Source organism: Coffea arabica, chromosome 2e (genome assembly GCF_036785885.1).
Source record: "Coffea arabica cultivar ET-39 chromosome 2e, Coffea Arabica ET-39 HiFi, whole genome shotgun sequence".
Classification (NCBI taxonomy): Eukaryota; Viridiplantae; Streptophyta; class Magnoliopsida; order Gentianales; family Rubiaceae; genus Coffea; species Coffea arabica.
The window spans coordinates 72,149,935-72,168,621 of record NC_092313.1 but is presented as its reverse complement, the minus strand read 5'-3'; the positions used below and the strand labels follow the sequence as shown (position 1 = coordinate 72,168,621).

The 18,687-nt window shown below is 33.4% G+C and overlaps 1 protein-coding gene and 1 long non-coding RNA gene across 2 annotated transcripts; one reads left to right on the top strand and one right to left on the bottom strand.

Annotated features, from left to right (window-relative positions):
- Positions 1 to 1,833: 1,833 nt before the first annotated feature.
- On the bottom strand, positions 1,834 to 4,098 carry LOC113729459 (transcription factor bHLH52-like). Its single transcript, XM_027253754.2, has 3 exons — positions 3,883 to 4,098; positions 2,827 to 3,549; positions 1,834 to 2,191 (listed from the first exon to the last, which is right to left on the bottom strand). The coding sequence occupies exons 2-3, from the start codon at positions 3,535 to 3,537 to the stop codon at positions 1,997 to 1,999; spliced, it is 906 nt and encodes a 301-aa protein (XP_027109555.1). The 5' UTR covers positions 3,538 to 3,549; positions 3,883 to 4,098; the 3' UTR covers positions 1,834 to 1,996.
- Positions 4,099 to 13,631: 9,533 nt separating this feature from the next.
- On the top strand, positions 13,632 to 17,684 carry LOC140037373 (uncharacterized). The gene is made up of 3 exons (XR_011841301.1): positions 13,632 to 13,910; positions 14,102 to 14,184; positions 17,002 to 17,684. It is a non-coding gene; the product is annotated as an uncharacterized lncRNA (long non-coding RNA).
- The last annotated feature ends 1,003 nt before the right edge of the window (positions 17,685 to 18,687 follow it).

Sequence of the window (18,687 nt, the reverse complement as noted above, 5' to 3'; positions counted from 1 at the left end):
CGTGATCATATTTTTCATTCATCTTTTTACTTTACCTACATCAAATCATTACGGTACATTTTTCTATACAAATTCTTAAAAAAATGGATTTTTATTTTGGTCGTGTATGGATTATCTATTTTATTTTTTTTATTTGTGTTATGGATTATGAATAATTGGTTAATGCAGTTTTTGTTAATAATGATATTATAAACTGCAATAATATGCAAGTCTATGAATTTTGGATGAGTTATTCCATCTAAGACACCATTAGTAGGATTTTATTGTGTAAACTCATGTTGTTAGAAATTTTATGAATTTACTCCACAATTGTTTGCAGATGGGGCAATCAAGTATTTTTAAGGGCGGATTTGTTTATTCTTTTGTCCAAAAATTAGTTGTCATAATTTGACTCTCAAGCTAAATCATGGTAAATATTTTTGTTTCGACGCCCAAATATTCTCTTGTTAGGCTTGGAATCTATTTTTAACAAAAGGAAAAAAATTTCATGGTTACCAAAATTTATTTCATTCCATTAATTGTTCTCTGTATATTAATTGATTGAATAGTACCTTAAAATTCTTTGCAAGAAATTACTTTATAGAAGCACAAATTTAGAAAAATTTAACGACTTGAAAGCATGTAAACAATTTAAAGCTTCTCAAAGTTATACTCATCACAAGATGTAACAATAATCTTTTACCCCAAAAAAAAAAAAGAAAAACAAAAGAAGTAACAATAATTTCCTCCATATACCATTAAAGGAGTAGAGTTTTAGTACCATCGTAAAAGGCACATCACATAGGCCAATTGTAAAGTAAATACTTTATCTGAAAAAGAAAAAAGAACTACACTTCCTGAACTTATTAATTATTTTGTCGTGGAAAATTTACAGAGAACTTTTACTGAAAGGTTAAACAGAAAGGACGTAAGCAAATGAGAAATAAATGGTTAAGAATAAAATTATGTTACTAAAACATGGAAGTGATAGTGTGATACAACAATAGGAAGAATATTCTGATGGGAACTTCAACTTTGGCAGTTCAGAGTGAGGTTTTTCATGGAATAATAGAGTACGAATCTACAGCCACAGTGAAAAAAAAAACAACACTCTTCGATTTGGTGGAATATAGAGCAGTTATCAGTTAATTTAAATGAAGCATTAAAAAATTTTTAAAAAAAATGAAGCATTAAAAACTTGCTAGGAAGGTTTATATTTCTCTATATATATGGCAAACCTTAATTTTGCCAATTCAATAAGATGTTATACCGTGGCTGGGGTCTAGGGTTAAAATCTTTAAACTCCTATAGATAGATTAGAAGATGATTAGGACTTAGGGGTCCAAGCATTAGTGTAAGAATTGGAGATTGACCTAAAAGAAAAAGAAAAAAAATGTTATGATTGAGTTGTCAATTTGATTGGTTATCTTTGATGAATCATGTCAAATTTGTAATATGCAAAGAAAAAAGACCAATTTGATTGATTATCTTGTTGTCGACTGTATTGGCAGGAGATCTGTAAAATCCTTTATGAGCGACCTACGATTTTGTAGTATATCTTGACTGACTTGTGATGGTAGTCGGAACTGAATCCTCCTAAACTTAATTTTTATTCAAAAAAAAAAAAGAGGAGGAAAATACTTTTCCCACCTAGACAACTTAGAAGCATAAAATTATAAGCGTAACGATTTTGCTGCTGAATTGAATGCGATTAACTGGTTCACAATTAAAGGCTATTTAGTGTCCTCATGATTGAAAGATAACGAAATGACAAATTAAAGATTGGATTGAAACAAAAAAAAAAAAAAAGAAACTTCAATCTATTCCTTGTAAAGGAGGAATTTACAAGTAAAAGATCAGATCAGAGGGTAATTAGATTAGCAACGTGAGAAAGAAAAGAAAACCTAAAGATTAGCCTACATCGATCTAGTGAGAATACAAAAGTAAGGAATGAATATTGGTTAAAAAAACAAACAGACAAAACAACAGTAGAAGTCAAAACCATCATATGTGCTTCTTAGCAGCCAATCCCAATCAATTCTTTGCAGTCATTCAAGGCCTGAGTGTTCAATTCAACCCCATTATCCTCCGCAAGGGATTGAACAAATTTTTGGGGAGCCAAACACATCTCCATTGAGTACAATTTCTCTTGGATCAAAGAAGATCCAAGAAGAGGATTAAGTTCTTCGTTCTGCAAAGATTTCCCATTTTCCTGCAAGCATATATCGCCAGAGTTACACATATGATTCGTGTATTCAAGTATCTGAATATCAATTACCAGAACATTTACATTATCAAGTTCTACAAAAGTCATAGAATCTGTATTCTGAAATACCAAAAATTTCAAGATTTCTTCTGCTCATATAAGCTGAATATCGATACTTTGCAACAATAAAGAACTAGAGAGAAAACGAGTCAGATACAGGCAGTTCTGCCTCTAATTAGCTTATAACATCCTCAAAAGATTAAACAAATCTTTCTTTTTTCACGTTAAAACTTGAAAGAGAAAAGATGTCTTAAGTTATTCTTAAGTTTCTGCAAATTACATAAAAGGTATCTCTTAGAGCAAGGAGGTCCCTTAATTGCCCAATAAGATCTTTTCTTTCCTATCTATGATAGTAAATATGGAAAGTACCCAAAGGGCAATTTCTACTGCAAAACAAATTTACAAAGATTTGTTTGGTAAGGCTGTAAAAAGACACCAGCCATCAGCTTAAAATAAAATAAAAAAATTTTTAAAAAAAAAACCACCATCTCCATCCTTTCCATCCTTTCCTATGCCCTGAAACTTACAATAACAGGTTTGGCACGAAAAAGAATCTCAATAAAGGAAGTAAGTAGAATTACCTGAACAGAAGCCAAGGTTTCAAGAATTCCAACTTGAGCCTGCAAGAACTTGATATATTTTGAAGCAGCTTGGAACATTTCAGCAGTGTTCATCTTCTGGCCACCAGGAATAAGCTTCCCAAGCTCTTGAGTCTTCTCGGTAATCTTCCTTCTCCTCTGTCTAGCAGCTATGCTTTGAGAAGACAAAGTCCCTCCATTACTAGCCTTCTTCACAGTCATCTCACCTGTACTTCCACTGCAAAAAACTGGCGGTTTACTGGCTAAGCTTCCAGAAAATGGAGACAGAATCTCGGGCGGCGAAAGCTCCTGAAGCAATGGTGGATTGGGAATGAACCTGCTGCCAAAACTTGAAGGTAACACCTCCGAGTTATTGTAGCAGCCCTCGAAAATCTTTTGGCGTTTGGCACTGTGGCAAGGCTGGTATTCGAGTTCTGGAAAGACTTCCGGGACGAGGGAATATAAACTATTGGAGTTTTCATCAGATGGAGATGAAAAGTGGGGAAGCAAAGAGGTGTAGTTGTCTGAGTAAACTAAATCTTGGGATTCAAGAATAGGGTCGAGATAAGGGTCTGAAAAGGCAAAATTCATGTGGTTGAAGCCAAGAAGCTCAGGAGACAGCTCTGCTGCTGGTGGTTGAGCAAACTGCAGAGTCATCTCTGAGTCGTGGTGTTGTTCCAGTTCTCCCCAGTTGGAATAGCAGCTCAAAGCCATTAGTCACGAATCCTAGTACACACAAACAATGATAATAGTCAGTGCGAATTTCGACAGCAAAATCCGAGGTTGATGAACAAGAATAGTACCAGCTAGCGCAGACTTTTTGATATGGTTTTAATGAGACGAGGGGAAGAAGACAGACTAAACAGTTGGTTCAATGAAAAGATACGGAAACTAAAAAGACCCGAGAAAGAAAAAAGGCACAATAAAATCTACTATTAGTGTGTAATGACTGCATAAGATGCTCAAAACATTCGAGAGAGAGAGAGAGAGAGAGAGAGAGAGAGAGAGAGAGAGAGAGAGAGAGAGAGAGAGAGAGAGAGAGAGAGAGAAGAGACGAACCTGAGGAAAGTACACTAATGTCTTAAACAAGCAGTCTTTTGTTTGTTGAATAGCAGTAGACGGAATTATAGCACAGATACTAAGATTCTTGTTTTGTGCTTTTTTACCTTAACCAACAACCTAATCAAACTAACAGGATCAGCTGTGACTTGGGAGAGTGATAGATATTGAGAGAGAATGGGAGGGAGAGAGAGAGAGAGAAGAGGGGAGAGAGAACGTGGGAGATGATGGCGGTTACCGTGATCTACAAGTAGGGAGATTTATGAGGGGATTGATGATAGGTTTTTGCGTAACCGTTTTGGGATAATTTCAGAAACCTCACCTGAGGTTTCTGAGAATTTCACTGCCCTCCTTGAAGTTTTAGAAATACTACTTACCTCCCCTATAAGTTATTTGGAGCCCAATGCTTACCTTGTGGATGGTCAAATGTCTTTACTATCCTTACAACTTAGGAAAAATTACGAATTTATACAGAGAGGACCAATTTAGTCACTTGTACTAAATTAACCATGAGTTTGAATACAAAAAAAAATTGAAAATTTTGAATACCAAATTTTATAACAACAATTGTTATCATTTTAAAATTCTTTTTCCATATTTTAGTAGTTCTTGTAATTTCTATCTTGTAAAAAAAGATTAAAATTCTTATTTAAATATTATTATTTCATAAATTTTTCATAAGAATAACAAGATGCATATGAAAATATACAAAAAGAGGGTAAAGTATTAAAATATGTTTACAATTAGATTTTATTAAATTATGGATAAAATGTAACTACACATAATCTATTCTTTCCGTTCTTTTCCAAAATATTTGGTGTTTCTTTTCTTTCTTTGTATAAGTAATCCAAACAAGATGGTTAGAAAAAATTATTTCTACTTTGATTTATTTGTTTTTCCATTCAAATCATACCCTTTTATTAATCCAATCGTTGGTTGGGAGTTGGTTTTTCTTAATTACAAATGATGGAAATTTCTTGTTAATCGTGTGAAATAATGGACCCCGTAAGTTAAAGAAAAAATTCAAAAAACATAACATATTTTAGCATATTCTATATTTTTTGTCATTAGCCATCTATTGTGATTTTTTTTTTCTTAAAAAAAGCCATGCTTTGTTTTGTTCAATTCCTTTTCAAAATCTTTCAAATTATGAGACTAATATAGCTAGTTTGGATGTTTAGGTTAGAAAAGAAAAGATGGGAAATGTTAAGTTATGAAAGAAAAGAAAAGAAAAGAAGAGAAGAGATTTTAATATTGTTTAGGAGTTAAGATAGGAAAAGCGATGATTTTGGATATATATAAATATATATATATAGCAATAAAAATTTGTTCAATACACATTTGAGGACAAATTTGGTATTTAGAAAAAATTTATTAGGCATTCTCAACTTTTCCGATGCTTTCCGCCCATATTTGGGCAGAAAACTTTGGCAACCATAATAGTAGGAGCTCATCAGTTCAAATCAAACGCTTTCCATCTTTTTCTGCCCCTTCAAAAACTCTCAAATGCTAGAAAAAGTGTCTTTTCTATTACCTTCTTTTCTTTTCTCATCAAATCACAGCTTCCAAACTAGCTATAAGAGTTTAGGAATTTTTCGCATAAATCTTGATTCCAAATTAACAAGTTTTCCTCTCCAATACTTTGATTTTGCTATTTTATGTAGTACTATGAAAAAAAGTCATTGTTGCTAAATTCTGTTATACTCATGCCAGAGTTTAGTCTTTATTATCGATTTTTAACTAATACTTCCTTTTGATAACGAACTAGTAATAGGTTAAGGGGCATTTTTGGTATGAAATATTCTTCTTGCTCTTGAAATCATTTTTTCATTGTTGATTTTTTGAATTGGGGTAATTTGTTACAAGAACATTAGTTTTAAGGGAGGTTAATGATATTTTGAAAGCTTCAGGGGAGGGTAGTGAAACTATCATAAACCTCAAGGGAGGCTTCTGAAATTATCCCAACCGTTTTTGCAAATTATTAGGGGCAGTGGGAAGGTAATTAATTCTGTTACTTTGGGTGATTTCTTTTTTAGTTTTTACTGTGCAGAGGGACAAAGCACCTTACTCTATTCAAGCTACATTCTTAGCTTTTCTTTCTTTTTTTTCTTTAAGTAAAAGATTTTAAGTCCAAAATCTCTTATTTATAATCTCTCAAAAGAAATTTTAAAAAAAAAGGTTATCAAGGAGAAAATATTAGAATGTAATGATTTGCTAATTGCTAGGCATATAAGTGGTGAAAAAAAAAATCGATGTTTTAGGAACTTTTTTGCTTGTTTTGGATATGGTTTTTGATAATATCTTTATAAAAAAAAAAAAAATTCAACAACGCTTTTCTTTTCAATTATATTCTGAACAAATAACTAGCCAGACAGATTTCTCAAGAAAAGATGTGTATTGTCTAAGCACTTGATAATTAATTCTGACATTTTGGGTGATGTCTTTTTCAGTTTTTGCTGTGTACAAGGATCTAACTGTCCAAGCATTTGGTTTACCACTTTATGGACAAAAATGGATTTGATCCATACAATGATAAATATAAAAACAGGGCGCTAACATTTCTTTTTGGATTTTTTTTTAACACAACAGAGAGTAATTTACCTTTTACCACAGAGTAGTTTACCATAGGATTCTCTCAAAAGAAAATTAAGACAAAAACAACCATGAGAATAAAACATTAGAATTTATCAATTTGTTAGGTAAAAGTAATGAATCAATGTTTAACTTCACCATTGCGTTTAATTTAAAAAAAAAAAAAAAAAACTTCATCATTGTATGGGAATGTTTTCAAAAAAAAATGTAAACACATTTTTAAAATAACCCACATTTTTAACAATGGAAAGTGCTAAAGGAAATTTTTCCAAATAAATAACCATTCAAAAACTGCTTTCCACTACACACGGAAAAAAAAAGAAGTTCATGTGACAGCCCAAGTTTGCGTTGGATAGTTTCCAATTCACTGACAAAGTTTTTTTATGCATATTCAAGTGGGTAAGCTCGGGCAGCCCACAACACACTCTTAAGTCCGGTCTAACAAAGCCCAAAAATATGTGGGTTTAGGCCCTTCTTAATTCAAATTTGCCTGAAAATTACCTGTCTAACCCTGTGATATAACTCTAACGTATTTACCAAGAAAGGAAGCTTTAGTCCGGTAACTAAAATTGAGATCTTAGAAAAGATAATTTTTGTCTTAGAAAATTGAGAGATCTTAGTAACTCATAAGCAAATCAAGCAATAAATTTGTCTCAAAGCACTAAAGAAAACTGTTCCTTACAAAAGATGATGGATAAAAAGATCATCACCATTCTTTCGGAAAGGTATCGCAGTTTCATGTGCATCACGTGGTCTGGTACGTACTGTATTAAAACTATTCTTTTTATAATAGTCACTATTTGATAATATCTTATTATTAATAATATAAACTGAAAATGTCAAGTGATTGGCATCGAATATTTAAGGTTTGTCATACTCCTTCCTTTAGCAATATTGCTCTTGCATGCTAAACCAAATAGAAGACACATCACCTAATCCAATGAGTTTCCAAACAGCTGAATGCCATTCAGCAGCAGCTGAATGCCATTCAGCAGTAAGTTTCCATACTGCCATAAGCTCAAGATTCAATACTAGCCTGATTCGGACAGCAATCCTTACTCTTCTTCAAATTAGGGAATATCCTTTTCCGAATCTGACTAGGATCTCATTGTGCACTGCTTATATTATTTTTAATCTTTCACTCATGAGTCATGACTCATCCTTCTAAAAGGGTTTTGTTTTTTTGGGGTATTCTTTAACCTTTAGCATCATTCTTGAATTTTAGGACATGGAAAATCCTAATGAACTGACGCCTGATGTTAATTCTTCTATCTGTTTCTTTTTCCCAACTGAAATCATAATCTCTAGATTGCCAGTGAAGGCTCTTGGGAGATTCTCTACAGTCGCCAAATCATGGTACTCTTTTATGAGTTTTCTTCTTCTTTCTTCTTTTTGTTTTCCTTTTTTGGTTTGCCGGGGCCGGGGGAGGAGGGTTATAAGTTTCATGCTTAACGCTAATGGTGTTGTGCCTGCATCTATATTAGCATCCTCTACCACCCTGCAGATATTATTGTGGACGGATTTTTTTTTCGTTCATTCTTTCTGTTCTTGAATGAATTCTCTCCACCCAGTCTTGCTGTTCGGAGGAATAATTCAAATGTCTAAGATCTGGATATTAAACTCCTTCTCAGTTAGGAAAACTTTTGTGGATCAGAAGCAAAGAAATATCTATAGTTCTTGTTTGAAGATAATATATATGTAAAGGAAAAGCCACTTATGAATCAATCAATGATATAATTTCCATGTTAGCAAGCACATGTCTTTGAAACTACCTCAATTCCGTTTTCCTGACATCGTTTTCTCCTCTGAATAGGACTGTATCTAATAAACATGTTGTGATTTTCAGTACCTTTTTTGTAGGTGAACTCCAAATCTATCTGGGAAAAATCCTATTCTAAACGACAGAGGATAATATGCCAACCACAAATTAAATAATGTCCACTACCTTAATTTTTGGGGATTTCTATGTTTGTATCGATTGGTTAGACATTAATTAGACGTCGTAATTTTCCCGTTTAGGTGAACTCTTATCGCATGGGACTCACTACCTGAATTGTCTTCATCTTTCACTCAACCTTCATACGTATGAATTGGACTCAATTTGCAAAACCATTTTTTCTCTTTTTTTTTGGGCTTTTATTTTGCTTTTCTGAGCTTTGGAGACATTCTTGAATTTGACACGTGGGTATTCCTAATCAGTCAAATTCTGACGTTAACTCTCCCATCTTTGAGTTTTTCCCACGTGAAATCATAATTGAGATACTCTCAAGATTGCCGGTGAAGGCTCTTGGAAGATTCTCTACAGTCTCAAAATCAGGGTACTCTCTGATTAAAAGCCGTATTTTCATTAATGAACATCTCAAGAATTACTGTATCTCGCTTGCTAATAAGTCTTACACTAGCTGTGAAAGCCATTCTAGCCATGTCTTGCACATGCCTACTATTTTAAGAGAGGATGAACGATATTCATATTCATTATATTGTTGGGTAAATGGTAAAGGACTGGCAAATATGGTGACAAGAATTGGCTTCAAATCGTGATAGACATCACTTTTCTTTAGGCTTTATTTGTCTGGTATAACGTGCACTAACCTTGAACAAATATCTTTTAGGATAAGATGAAATTTGTTTGTCTTAAACTCTTGCACAAAGCAAGACAAACCCTTTGTGAACTAAGGAGTGCTTTCGAGAGAGTATACAATAGTAGGAAAGTGATTTTCTGCAGCAAATCACTCTCTACTTGACCTCTTTATATAGGAAGATTGTTTGAGAAACAAAAGAACTCATTAAATACCTGTATGAATAGATTCAAAGTATTGTGTACAAATTAATGCACTTTAATTCATGCATCTCATGATTTTAAGATCAAAACATGAATCTATCCTTTCATTCAAGGATTTCCATATACATGAACACATTCATAAATGAATGTACATAATAGAAACATTCACAATACTATACATGTACCAAAAAATATGAATATACATTAATTACATGTACGTACATCATACAAATTTTGAAAAGTTTCCAACATATATTGCGATAGCACATTCGTTCAGCATGGAAAATTTGATATTCCAACAGTTTCCAATTTTCTTAAACTTTTATCTATTGCGAATTCTTGCAATGGAATAATCTGTTTCACTGATCAGAAGACTTATACTGGGAGGAAGATTTGTTTGTACAATCCATCCATCAGGAAACTCAAGTTCGTAGCTGTTTCTTGCTTTCCTGATACCATATATGATCTTCGGAGAGCCTATTCAAAACTGGGATTTGGGTTTTCTGAGTTGACTAATAACTTTAAGGTTGTGAGGATTAATTACATCAAAGACGCGAATTTGAGGATGTTGGGGATGTGGCACCCGAAGTGGAGGTTAATAGCGTCAATACTGACGATTGGAGAAAGATTAGTGCGAATGTGAAGTGTATAGTCGATCAAAGGTCAGTTTGTTGCAATGGATCAATTTTTTGGCTGGCTCGCAGGACGAATGAATCGATTGTAGATGCAATCATGTGCTTTGATATCTCTCGTGAGGGAGTTTTCTGAGATTGAGTTGCCTGTTAGCTGCAACTCTTTCTAGGATGGGAGCTTGTTGGTGTTCAAGGGGTTGCTTGCCCTTTTTAGGATGGGCGACTTTAGCGATAGAGGGGTTGGGAGACTTAAATGCTACGAGTTAGGGGTGATGAGGGAGTATAAAGGGGGCTGATTCCTGGACTAAATCAAAAATTTTTACAGACAAATTAGTGGTGAAGGCATTTGGATTTACAAAGACTGAAAAACTTGTGGTGCAGATGGAAGGCGATATCTTGGCAACTTGGGATCGCAAGGGAAACGTTGTAGAGCATCGAAACCTTGATACTTTGGTCAGACATGTAGATCCTGTTTTTGTTGGGAGTCTCGTTTTCTACGAAGCTAGATGAGTTGATTCAGTACACACACACACATATATATATGTGTATATATATGAAAGCTGTCAATAATTGCTTAATTTGCCAATCTGTGGTTTCACTATTTCTTGAATTACTTCTCCATTTAACATCTGTAACTTGTTAATCAGTAGAATACTGAACAGTATATGACATCAATTGTCCACATATTTGTGAATAGCACCGTTTTCTCTTGTTATGAGTTCCTTACTCAAATTAATTTTCTTTCTTTTTCTGTTTTTCCATATTACGCTTACTGGTGGTTACTGTATATAGATTAAGCCTCATCTACCACCCTGCAGAAGCTATTGTGACTAGTTAGTGGCCTCTTTTCTCTCTTGTTTTCTTCACTTTTCTGTTCTTGAATGAATAAATTTCTGGCCTTCACCCCATGGTAGTCTCAGGGTCAGCTGGAGGTTGGTACTTACAAGTGTCTTAAGGTCTGAACAATGAATTTCTTCTTAGTTAGGATTACATGCACTACAAGAAAATTGGTCATCAGTGACAACTTTTCTCTGTGACGAAAAAAAGTTGTCACAAAAGTGGATCCTTTATTGACGACTTTCTAACTCGTCACAAACCTCTAATGGGAGCCAACTCATTTGTGACGACTTCACTAGTAAATTTCCGCCAAGATTTAGCAAGAGCGTGGGAGTGTTTAGAACACACAATAGTGACGACATTAAGAACATCATCACTATTGCTTGGCCTATTTACGGATGACTTTTTGTTGTCGTCACTGATCACTAAAAAAAATGTTATTAGTGACAACATTTTGTAGTGATGACAATAAGTCGTCACAAAAGGAGCTTCTTTAGTCGCGACACCTAAAGTTGTCACAATTGCATCAAAGCAACTAAATGTTTAGTGACGACCCGTTATTTTCGTCACAAACTACACTGCAAGAAATATGGTCATTAGTGACAACATTGTTTAGTGACGACAAAAGTCGTCACAAAACGTGGTTGTTTAGTGACGACAAGGAGAGTTGTCATAATTGCTCAAAGTAACTAAGTCTTCAGTGACGACCTTGAAAAAGTTGTCACTAAAATGATCTATATAGTGACAACTTCTAATATCGTCACTGTCACTCTACCGTTTCGGATTTAGTGACAAGAATTAATCGTCACTGTTTAAAGTACTTATTTCTAAGTCACTTTCATTAATTCTACTGTACCACCCTAAATTTTGCGATTTAGCCCCAAATGTTGTAAAAAATTCCATTAATTCCATTATGATACCTTAACTTTTACAATTTAGCCCCATATGTAGTACACCGATTTCTTTAATTCTATTATTACTCCCTAACTTTTGTAATTTAGCCCCATATGTAATTCACCAATTTCATTAATTCTACTATGGCACTCTAACTTTTGCAATTTAACCCCCATATGTAATACACCAATTTTATTATTTTTATTATGGCACCCTAGCTTTTACAATTTAGCCCCTATTTTTTTATTAGGAAATTACGAATGGTATCTTGATAAACTATGCATAAATATTTTATAATTTTCTCAAACTTAAGTAATAATTTGTTATAAACTCTAAAGATATATCTTTCATTACAATAGTTATAAGGCAGGCAGGTTTTTTATCAATGGAATAAGAAATTTATGCCAGATTTATCCTTTGTACTACATGCCAAGTAGTATTAGCAAAGGAATAACAAAGTACTACAAAGTAATTAACAAAATAGCCTTCAGGGAGTGTAGTTTATGGGCAAATGAGCATTATCTATTCAAAGTACCAACTTTTTATGGGCATTTTACTCTCAAACATATAATTTATGATAAATTTATAAATGTTTGTAAGTAAAATTCAAAAAGTGTTACACTGATTTCTTACAAAACGAAAACTGGCAGGTTATCTTTTCAACATAAATTAAATTTTTTTAAAAAAAGAAATGGCCCATAAAGTACCAACTCTTTGTGGATTTCCTCCATTACATGAACAAATATTCTGCTCTTTATAGGCATTTCACTTTGAATCATTTAATTTATATTAAATACATAAATGTTTGTAAGTAAAATTCAAAAAGTATTGCACTAATATTTTTATGAAAGGGAAACTGGTAGGTTTTGTATTTAACATAAATTAAATATGTGTAAGCAAAAAAAAAAAAGAAATTACCCATAAATCTATGTCTTGCAAATCTATACTAGTAAAATAGTTTCAAACAAAATTAAACATTAAAATAAACTGTAATTTATACACATTAAAATATCTGTAATTTATACACATTTTGCAACTACTACTTTGTGTTTTCTCTGTAATGAATTTTTTAACTATTGAGAACTTAAGTTTTGTCTTGCAAATCTATACTAGTATAATAGTTTTAAACAAAATTAAACATTAAAATAAATGTTTGAAAAAGAACAAAAGACATTTATCACTTGCAGTAATGTAAAAAAATTTTCTCAACCATTATCAATATTTTCACAAAAGTATTAAAAACTAGCAATTGACAATATTAAAAACTAGCAATTTAATTAGTGACGACTTTTCTTGTCATTATAATCTTGAATAAATTAGTGATAACATTATGTCATCACTAAATTTTCTTTGATTTTGACTTAACAATAATGTCTTATTAGCATTTGATTATTTTTAATGAAAGTCGGTTATAACCATAGAATTTGACTTTCGTTATTTTCAATTAATGATGTACTTTAGTGCTGCAATTATAAAAAATTGCAGGGCTAAAATATTTACAAATTATAAAAGTATATTTTCACTTATATGTAATTAACAAATTTTGCCACCTATATTGATGAAAATTTGTGTTTTTGTACTAAAAAATAAAGAATAATACTATAGCAATAAAATCTATGCTTCAAACCAAATTAAAAATAAAAAAAAGCATGATGATTGGTCTCAAATGTTGGGAAAATGATTATTTTTATTGAAACTATGTTATAACCATATAATTTGAGTTTAATTATTTTCAATTACATGATGTTCTTTAGTGCTGCAATTATAAGAAATTAGTATAAAATATTAGCAAATTATAAAAGTACATTTTCAATTATATGAAATTAACAAATTTTGCCACATATGTTGATGAAAATTTTTATTTGTTGCTAAAAAATAAAGAATAATACTATAGCACTAAAATCTATGGTTCAAACCATATTACAAATCCAGAAAAAAACATGATTTTTGGTATCAAATGGAGGGAAAATGAGTGAAGTCAAAATTTTGATCAAATCATAGTGAAAGTGCCGCGCAACAAAAACAATATCCAAAGCAAAGCAAAGACCAAAGCAGCGGAACACATTCTGAAAACAAAAGCAACGGAACACTTGGTCTGAGTTAAAGCAACAGAACACTTGAGCAACACAAACTTTCACTGAGCTGAAACAAACAAGCTTCTGCACTGAGCACAAAACAGAGCTTCCGCACGGCACCTGATACTTTTACCCACACAACAAATCCGTTCTCTGGCTTCTCACTAGCATCACCATGGCTGTCCAGCATTAAAGGGCAAGGTTTTCATTGGAAAGGTTCATTTTTCTCTCTCCTATACATTTTCCCCAATTTTTCCAAATCCCTAATATTCTACAATATTTTTTGCAAGTTTCTGCCCAAAATCTTTTAGCAGCTCTTGATTATTAGATGCTATCATAGCTATGTTGTACTTGGAACTCCCCCCGCTCGACTCGATTCATCTAACCTGTGGCTGATTTGTTTCAAGTTCATTTCTGCAAGCGTGATTGGTCGTTGAGTTGGATGTCCATTATTTCGAAGAGGAGTCCGCTTGATTGGTGCATCGATCAGGTTTGAGAAGCTGTCTATTCGAGTTTATTTGGCTTTATCTTTTGTTTGCCAAATTATTGAGGTCAAAGACTCAAAGGTAGGAATAGGTAGGGGAAAAGAGGGAATTGTTCAAAATCATAGACGAGAATAATAAAGCGATGTACGTTGTGGTATTTGAATGTTGACCGTTGAAGGAGTCTGCATAATGCTCTGTGCTAATTGTTTTAAAAATTATTACAGTATCCACTTTCAGTTGTTGATTATTTTCCAATTTCTGTTGCTTTTGGATTTTTGCTTTTCTGTTGTGGAATTTGGAAGGCATTAGATTATAACTTTGTTGAGTTTTGTTAATTCAGAAGATAAGGATGTAAAAGAAGTTCCATAATGTATCTGACTATTGAATGATGTGTTTGTGAGCATTTCCTTGTGTTAAATGCAATTGCTTTGAATGAGCGGTTAAAGTGAGTTGTTTCTTTTTATCACAATCTGGTACATGAAATAGATATATCCACTTTGTTCTTTTTCCTCATATTTTCCTTAAAATATACTTTCTATAGTGTAACTAATGTTCCTTAGGAGCCTGCCCAATTCTGAATTTTGAATGAACTTTGAGTATTGGATGAGATTTTGAGTGATAATGTTCCTTATGACTACCAAGTTTTCTTAGTTTCAGTTTGACTGAAGCTTTGTAATGTGGTCCAAGGGTATGTATGAAGCATACTCATTATTGGCATGGGCATCTGTGTTGATTGAAGCATGTTATTATCCTCAAGAATTTTGGTTACCATAAAACATTATATATTTTTATCTTAGCAGAGCAGCGTGATGGTGATTTCTCCCTTTGTACATGCTTTCTTTCCCTACTTAATATCTAAAGTTGGAAAAGCATTTGGACATGCTTATGTGTGACTTGTATGATGGGGAAACTGATTCTGCATAGCATTGGCAACTGTGGGACATAGGGATGACCATGTATGGTAAATATTTGTCCATTAGGTATTAATCTTCACATTCACTACCAAAATGGAGCCGAAACAAAAAGGTTCATGTATTCCAATTAGTTTTTTTAAGAAATGCTCATAAAAACTAATAATCCTATAGTGTTTTGAAGACAATTGATGAGCATGACTATTTTACTGCATATGCTGCAGGGGTGGTTTGGGTTATGCTAAAGAAGTTTCGAGTTGATTTTCCTATGCAAGGGTCTTATTATTGGTGGGGTCAATGTTCAGACTTCTAGCTGATTGATACCTAATGTTACTATTGATGTCTAATCTTATAAAGCATATGATGTTAACTACATGATCTTGTGAGTTTTATAACTTTAGCTGTCACTAAATTGAGCCACACAAAGATCTACTTTATCTGTGATGTCTGGTTGGTAGGAGAAGTGTTACCTTCATTAAAAACTATTCTAAGTTGATACTCGTTATCTAGATGATATGAGCTGTTTGTGCCAATCAACTTGTTCACTGTGTTTATTCTGCAAATAACTGATGTTTGAGATGGTAAAAAGCAGTGTGTTATCCTATTGCTTGTGGCAAGAGAAAATTCTAGAGCAATTTTTGTACTTGGTTTGCTTGTTACAATGGGATGGTAAAATGTGGTTGTGGTGTATCTTCCATATAAACTATGCATAGCCTTGATAAGAACAAAAACTGTTCAAGAGTAGCAGGGAGCTAAAATTACGACATAGCACATCATTTAGTGTGTTGTATAGCATTTGTATCATTTAACAAGCATAAGATTGTTAAATCTTGCGCGACAATTATCTAGTTGTAAGCAGATGCTGCCTATTTGGAGACCTCCTTTCTTGAGAAGCTATATTTATACATGTTTGTTGGGAACTTCCATTAGCTTTTGAGTATTAAATGTGAAGGTCATATTGTTCAATACTTCCACAGAAATTATGCTTTTGAGTATTAAAATCAAAGAGGGCTGGTACCTCCTGTGTAAAGATGGATGAGTTCTTGAGATCCCTGATATCTTTCAGGCAAGTGGCTCAGATGAAATGAGTAATTCATGAAGAAAAAAGTGAACTTGTTTAAAATCATGTCAACCTGAGACAAAGATTCAAGGAGAACTGGGTCATCTAGGAGACGTGAAAAGCAAAAGAAAAACATTAGCCCTTGATTCTGAAGTTAAAAGAATTATGTCAATTCATATGGGCATAAATACCAGACTCCCCTTTTGCTAGCTTAATGTTTTAGAATGATTTTAAATCAAAATGGCAAAATAAACCCTTAGGTTGCAGCAACACAGCATCCCTGAAAGTACAAGGACTCCTTTGTAGAAGCATTAGCTGTTATAACAATTCTCTACAGTATATTTTTGTTTCAATGAATCTCTTTGGTATTGTGATATATCTTCCCTCTTTACATAATTACACCTCTATTTTTTCAAAATAATTTTAAACACGAGAGTATGTGACCAATTCACATGTTAATAGTTTCATTTGATATATAGTGGCTAAATTGCAAAAGTTTTATTTTATTTAATGGCTCTCCAGAAGATAATGCATCCTGTAAGTTGAGCTGCAATGAATTTAAACAATTGGAGAGGACACAAGGCTGACAGAGCAAACCAGTCTATACCATCTTCACAGTTCGCACCCTTCTATAGATACCCTAGTGGCCACAAATGAGTACATAATGTTTTCCTTTTTGAAAGTAAGTACCAGATGCACTGATGCAGATCCTTCAGTAGTTAAGCATAACAGAGGTAAAATATATTAGACAAGCAACTCATAAGGGTGTTGAACTCCGTGATTACTGTTACTGTGGTATGCATCTAGCATCTTAGTAATTTAGAAGTTCTTAGCATGATATTTTTGTGCAGAAATCGGCTAGCTGATCGCATTGCATAGAACAAGGCATGCAGAAGTTGTGCCTCAGAAAATATTCCCTATGCCGTGTATCACTGTGAATTGTCAACCATTAGGCTACTGATGCTACGAGGTTGTAATGGTTTTCTGTTACTTTTTGTTGTTATCCTGTACTTATTTCTTCCATTATTCAAAATTTATTTCCCTCCATGTTCTGCATGTCGTAAAGTTTAGATTTGTTAACCAAAAGCAAGTTCAACCAATTCCAAAACTGCAGGAAATCAGTAAAGGCGTAGTAGAGACCTTGATTTCCCTCTATTGGAATTTCTCTGTCTTCTGTACTGCCTGGTTGTCTGGAATCAGAATCTTCTCCACGAGAAGCTGGAAACAAGTATTGCTCCATTAAGAAGTTGTCAGAAGTTAAAGTAGAGTGTGAGATGTGGTTATCAAACGTACCTATTATCCTGATTACAGTCCAAGCTAGATGAAGGAATTTTCCACTTGTCTGGTAGTTAGTTATCCGGATAATTAATACCACGGGTAGTGATATAGTAATGGAATTCTGTAAGGTTTTGTTTTGATACTGTGCTATTTTCTTCCAAATCAAATTCTGTAAGGCTTTGTTTTTATACCATGCTATTTTCTTCCAATTCAAAATCTATTTGATGAAGTCTAGATTCTTTTACCAAAAACAAGTTCAAACAATTTTGCTCGAAGAAAAGTTCAAACATTTTAAAAACTTCAGAAATAAGTCTAGATTCTTCCTTTCTCTCTTGGATTTTCTATGTCTACTGTGCTTGCTGGTTTTTCTCTCGAATCAGAATCTTTTCCAAGAGAAGTTGGAAACAAGTATTGCTCCATTTAGAAGTGGATAGAAGTTGCATTAGAGCGTAAGATGTGGCCATCAAACTTACCAATTATCCGGAATGCAGCCCAAGGTAGATGAATGAGGTTCACACTTGTCTGGCACTGGTTTTCCAGATAATTAATACCACGAGTAATGAGCTTGCACTGGTTTTCTGTTAACTTTTGTTGTTATACTGTGCTATTTTCTTCCATGATTCAAAATTTTTAAGTGTTACTTTTCTCGATGTTCTGCATTTGATGAAGTCTAGATTCTTTCATTTACCAAAACAATTTGAAAACTGCAGGAATTAACTAAAGGCATAGTAGAGACCTTGACCTTCCATTTTTCCCTCTTCTGGATCTTCTGTACCTGGACCTTGACCTTTTCCAAGAGGAGCTGGAAATAAGTATTTGTCTATTTAGAAGTGGCCAGAAGTCAACGTAGAGTGTGAGATTTGGTTATCAAACCTACCAATTAGCCAGAATGCAGTCGAAATTAGACGAATGAAGTTCACACACGTCTGGTAGTTTTTGGGATAGTGCTCTCCGGTCTCCTCTAAATTTCTCCGGTCTCCTCTTCTGGATTGACGGTTCTTAACCTCAGGGACATATACACCTTGCAAACAAATACAGTTGCACTTCGGTGAAAGTCAAATTGAGGAGATATTTAGATGAACAAAGGAAAGATGACTGATAAACCATACATTCAACCGTATAAGTAAAATATTCTTCCTCTAGAAAAGTGGTTTAAAATCACCAACTCTGCGTGAAATTACAAGAAAGATTTGATGATATCTCAAAATGATAAATGTTTCGGGACCTTTGAAGATCATATATTGGAGAAACTGGAAAAT

What these genes read in the sequence shown, in the direction of transcription:
- LOC113729459 (XM_027253754.2), bottom strand. Translation starts at nt 3,537, where the DNA reads ATGGCTTTGAGCTGCTATTCCAACTGGGGAGAACTGGAACAACACCAC. An exon ending in AAACCTTGGCTTCTGTTCAG is followed by an intron (nt 2,192 to 2,826) that starts GTAATTCTACTT and finishes ATATGCTTGCAG; the next exon opens with GAAAATGGGAAATCTTTGCA.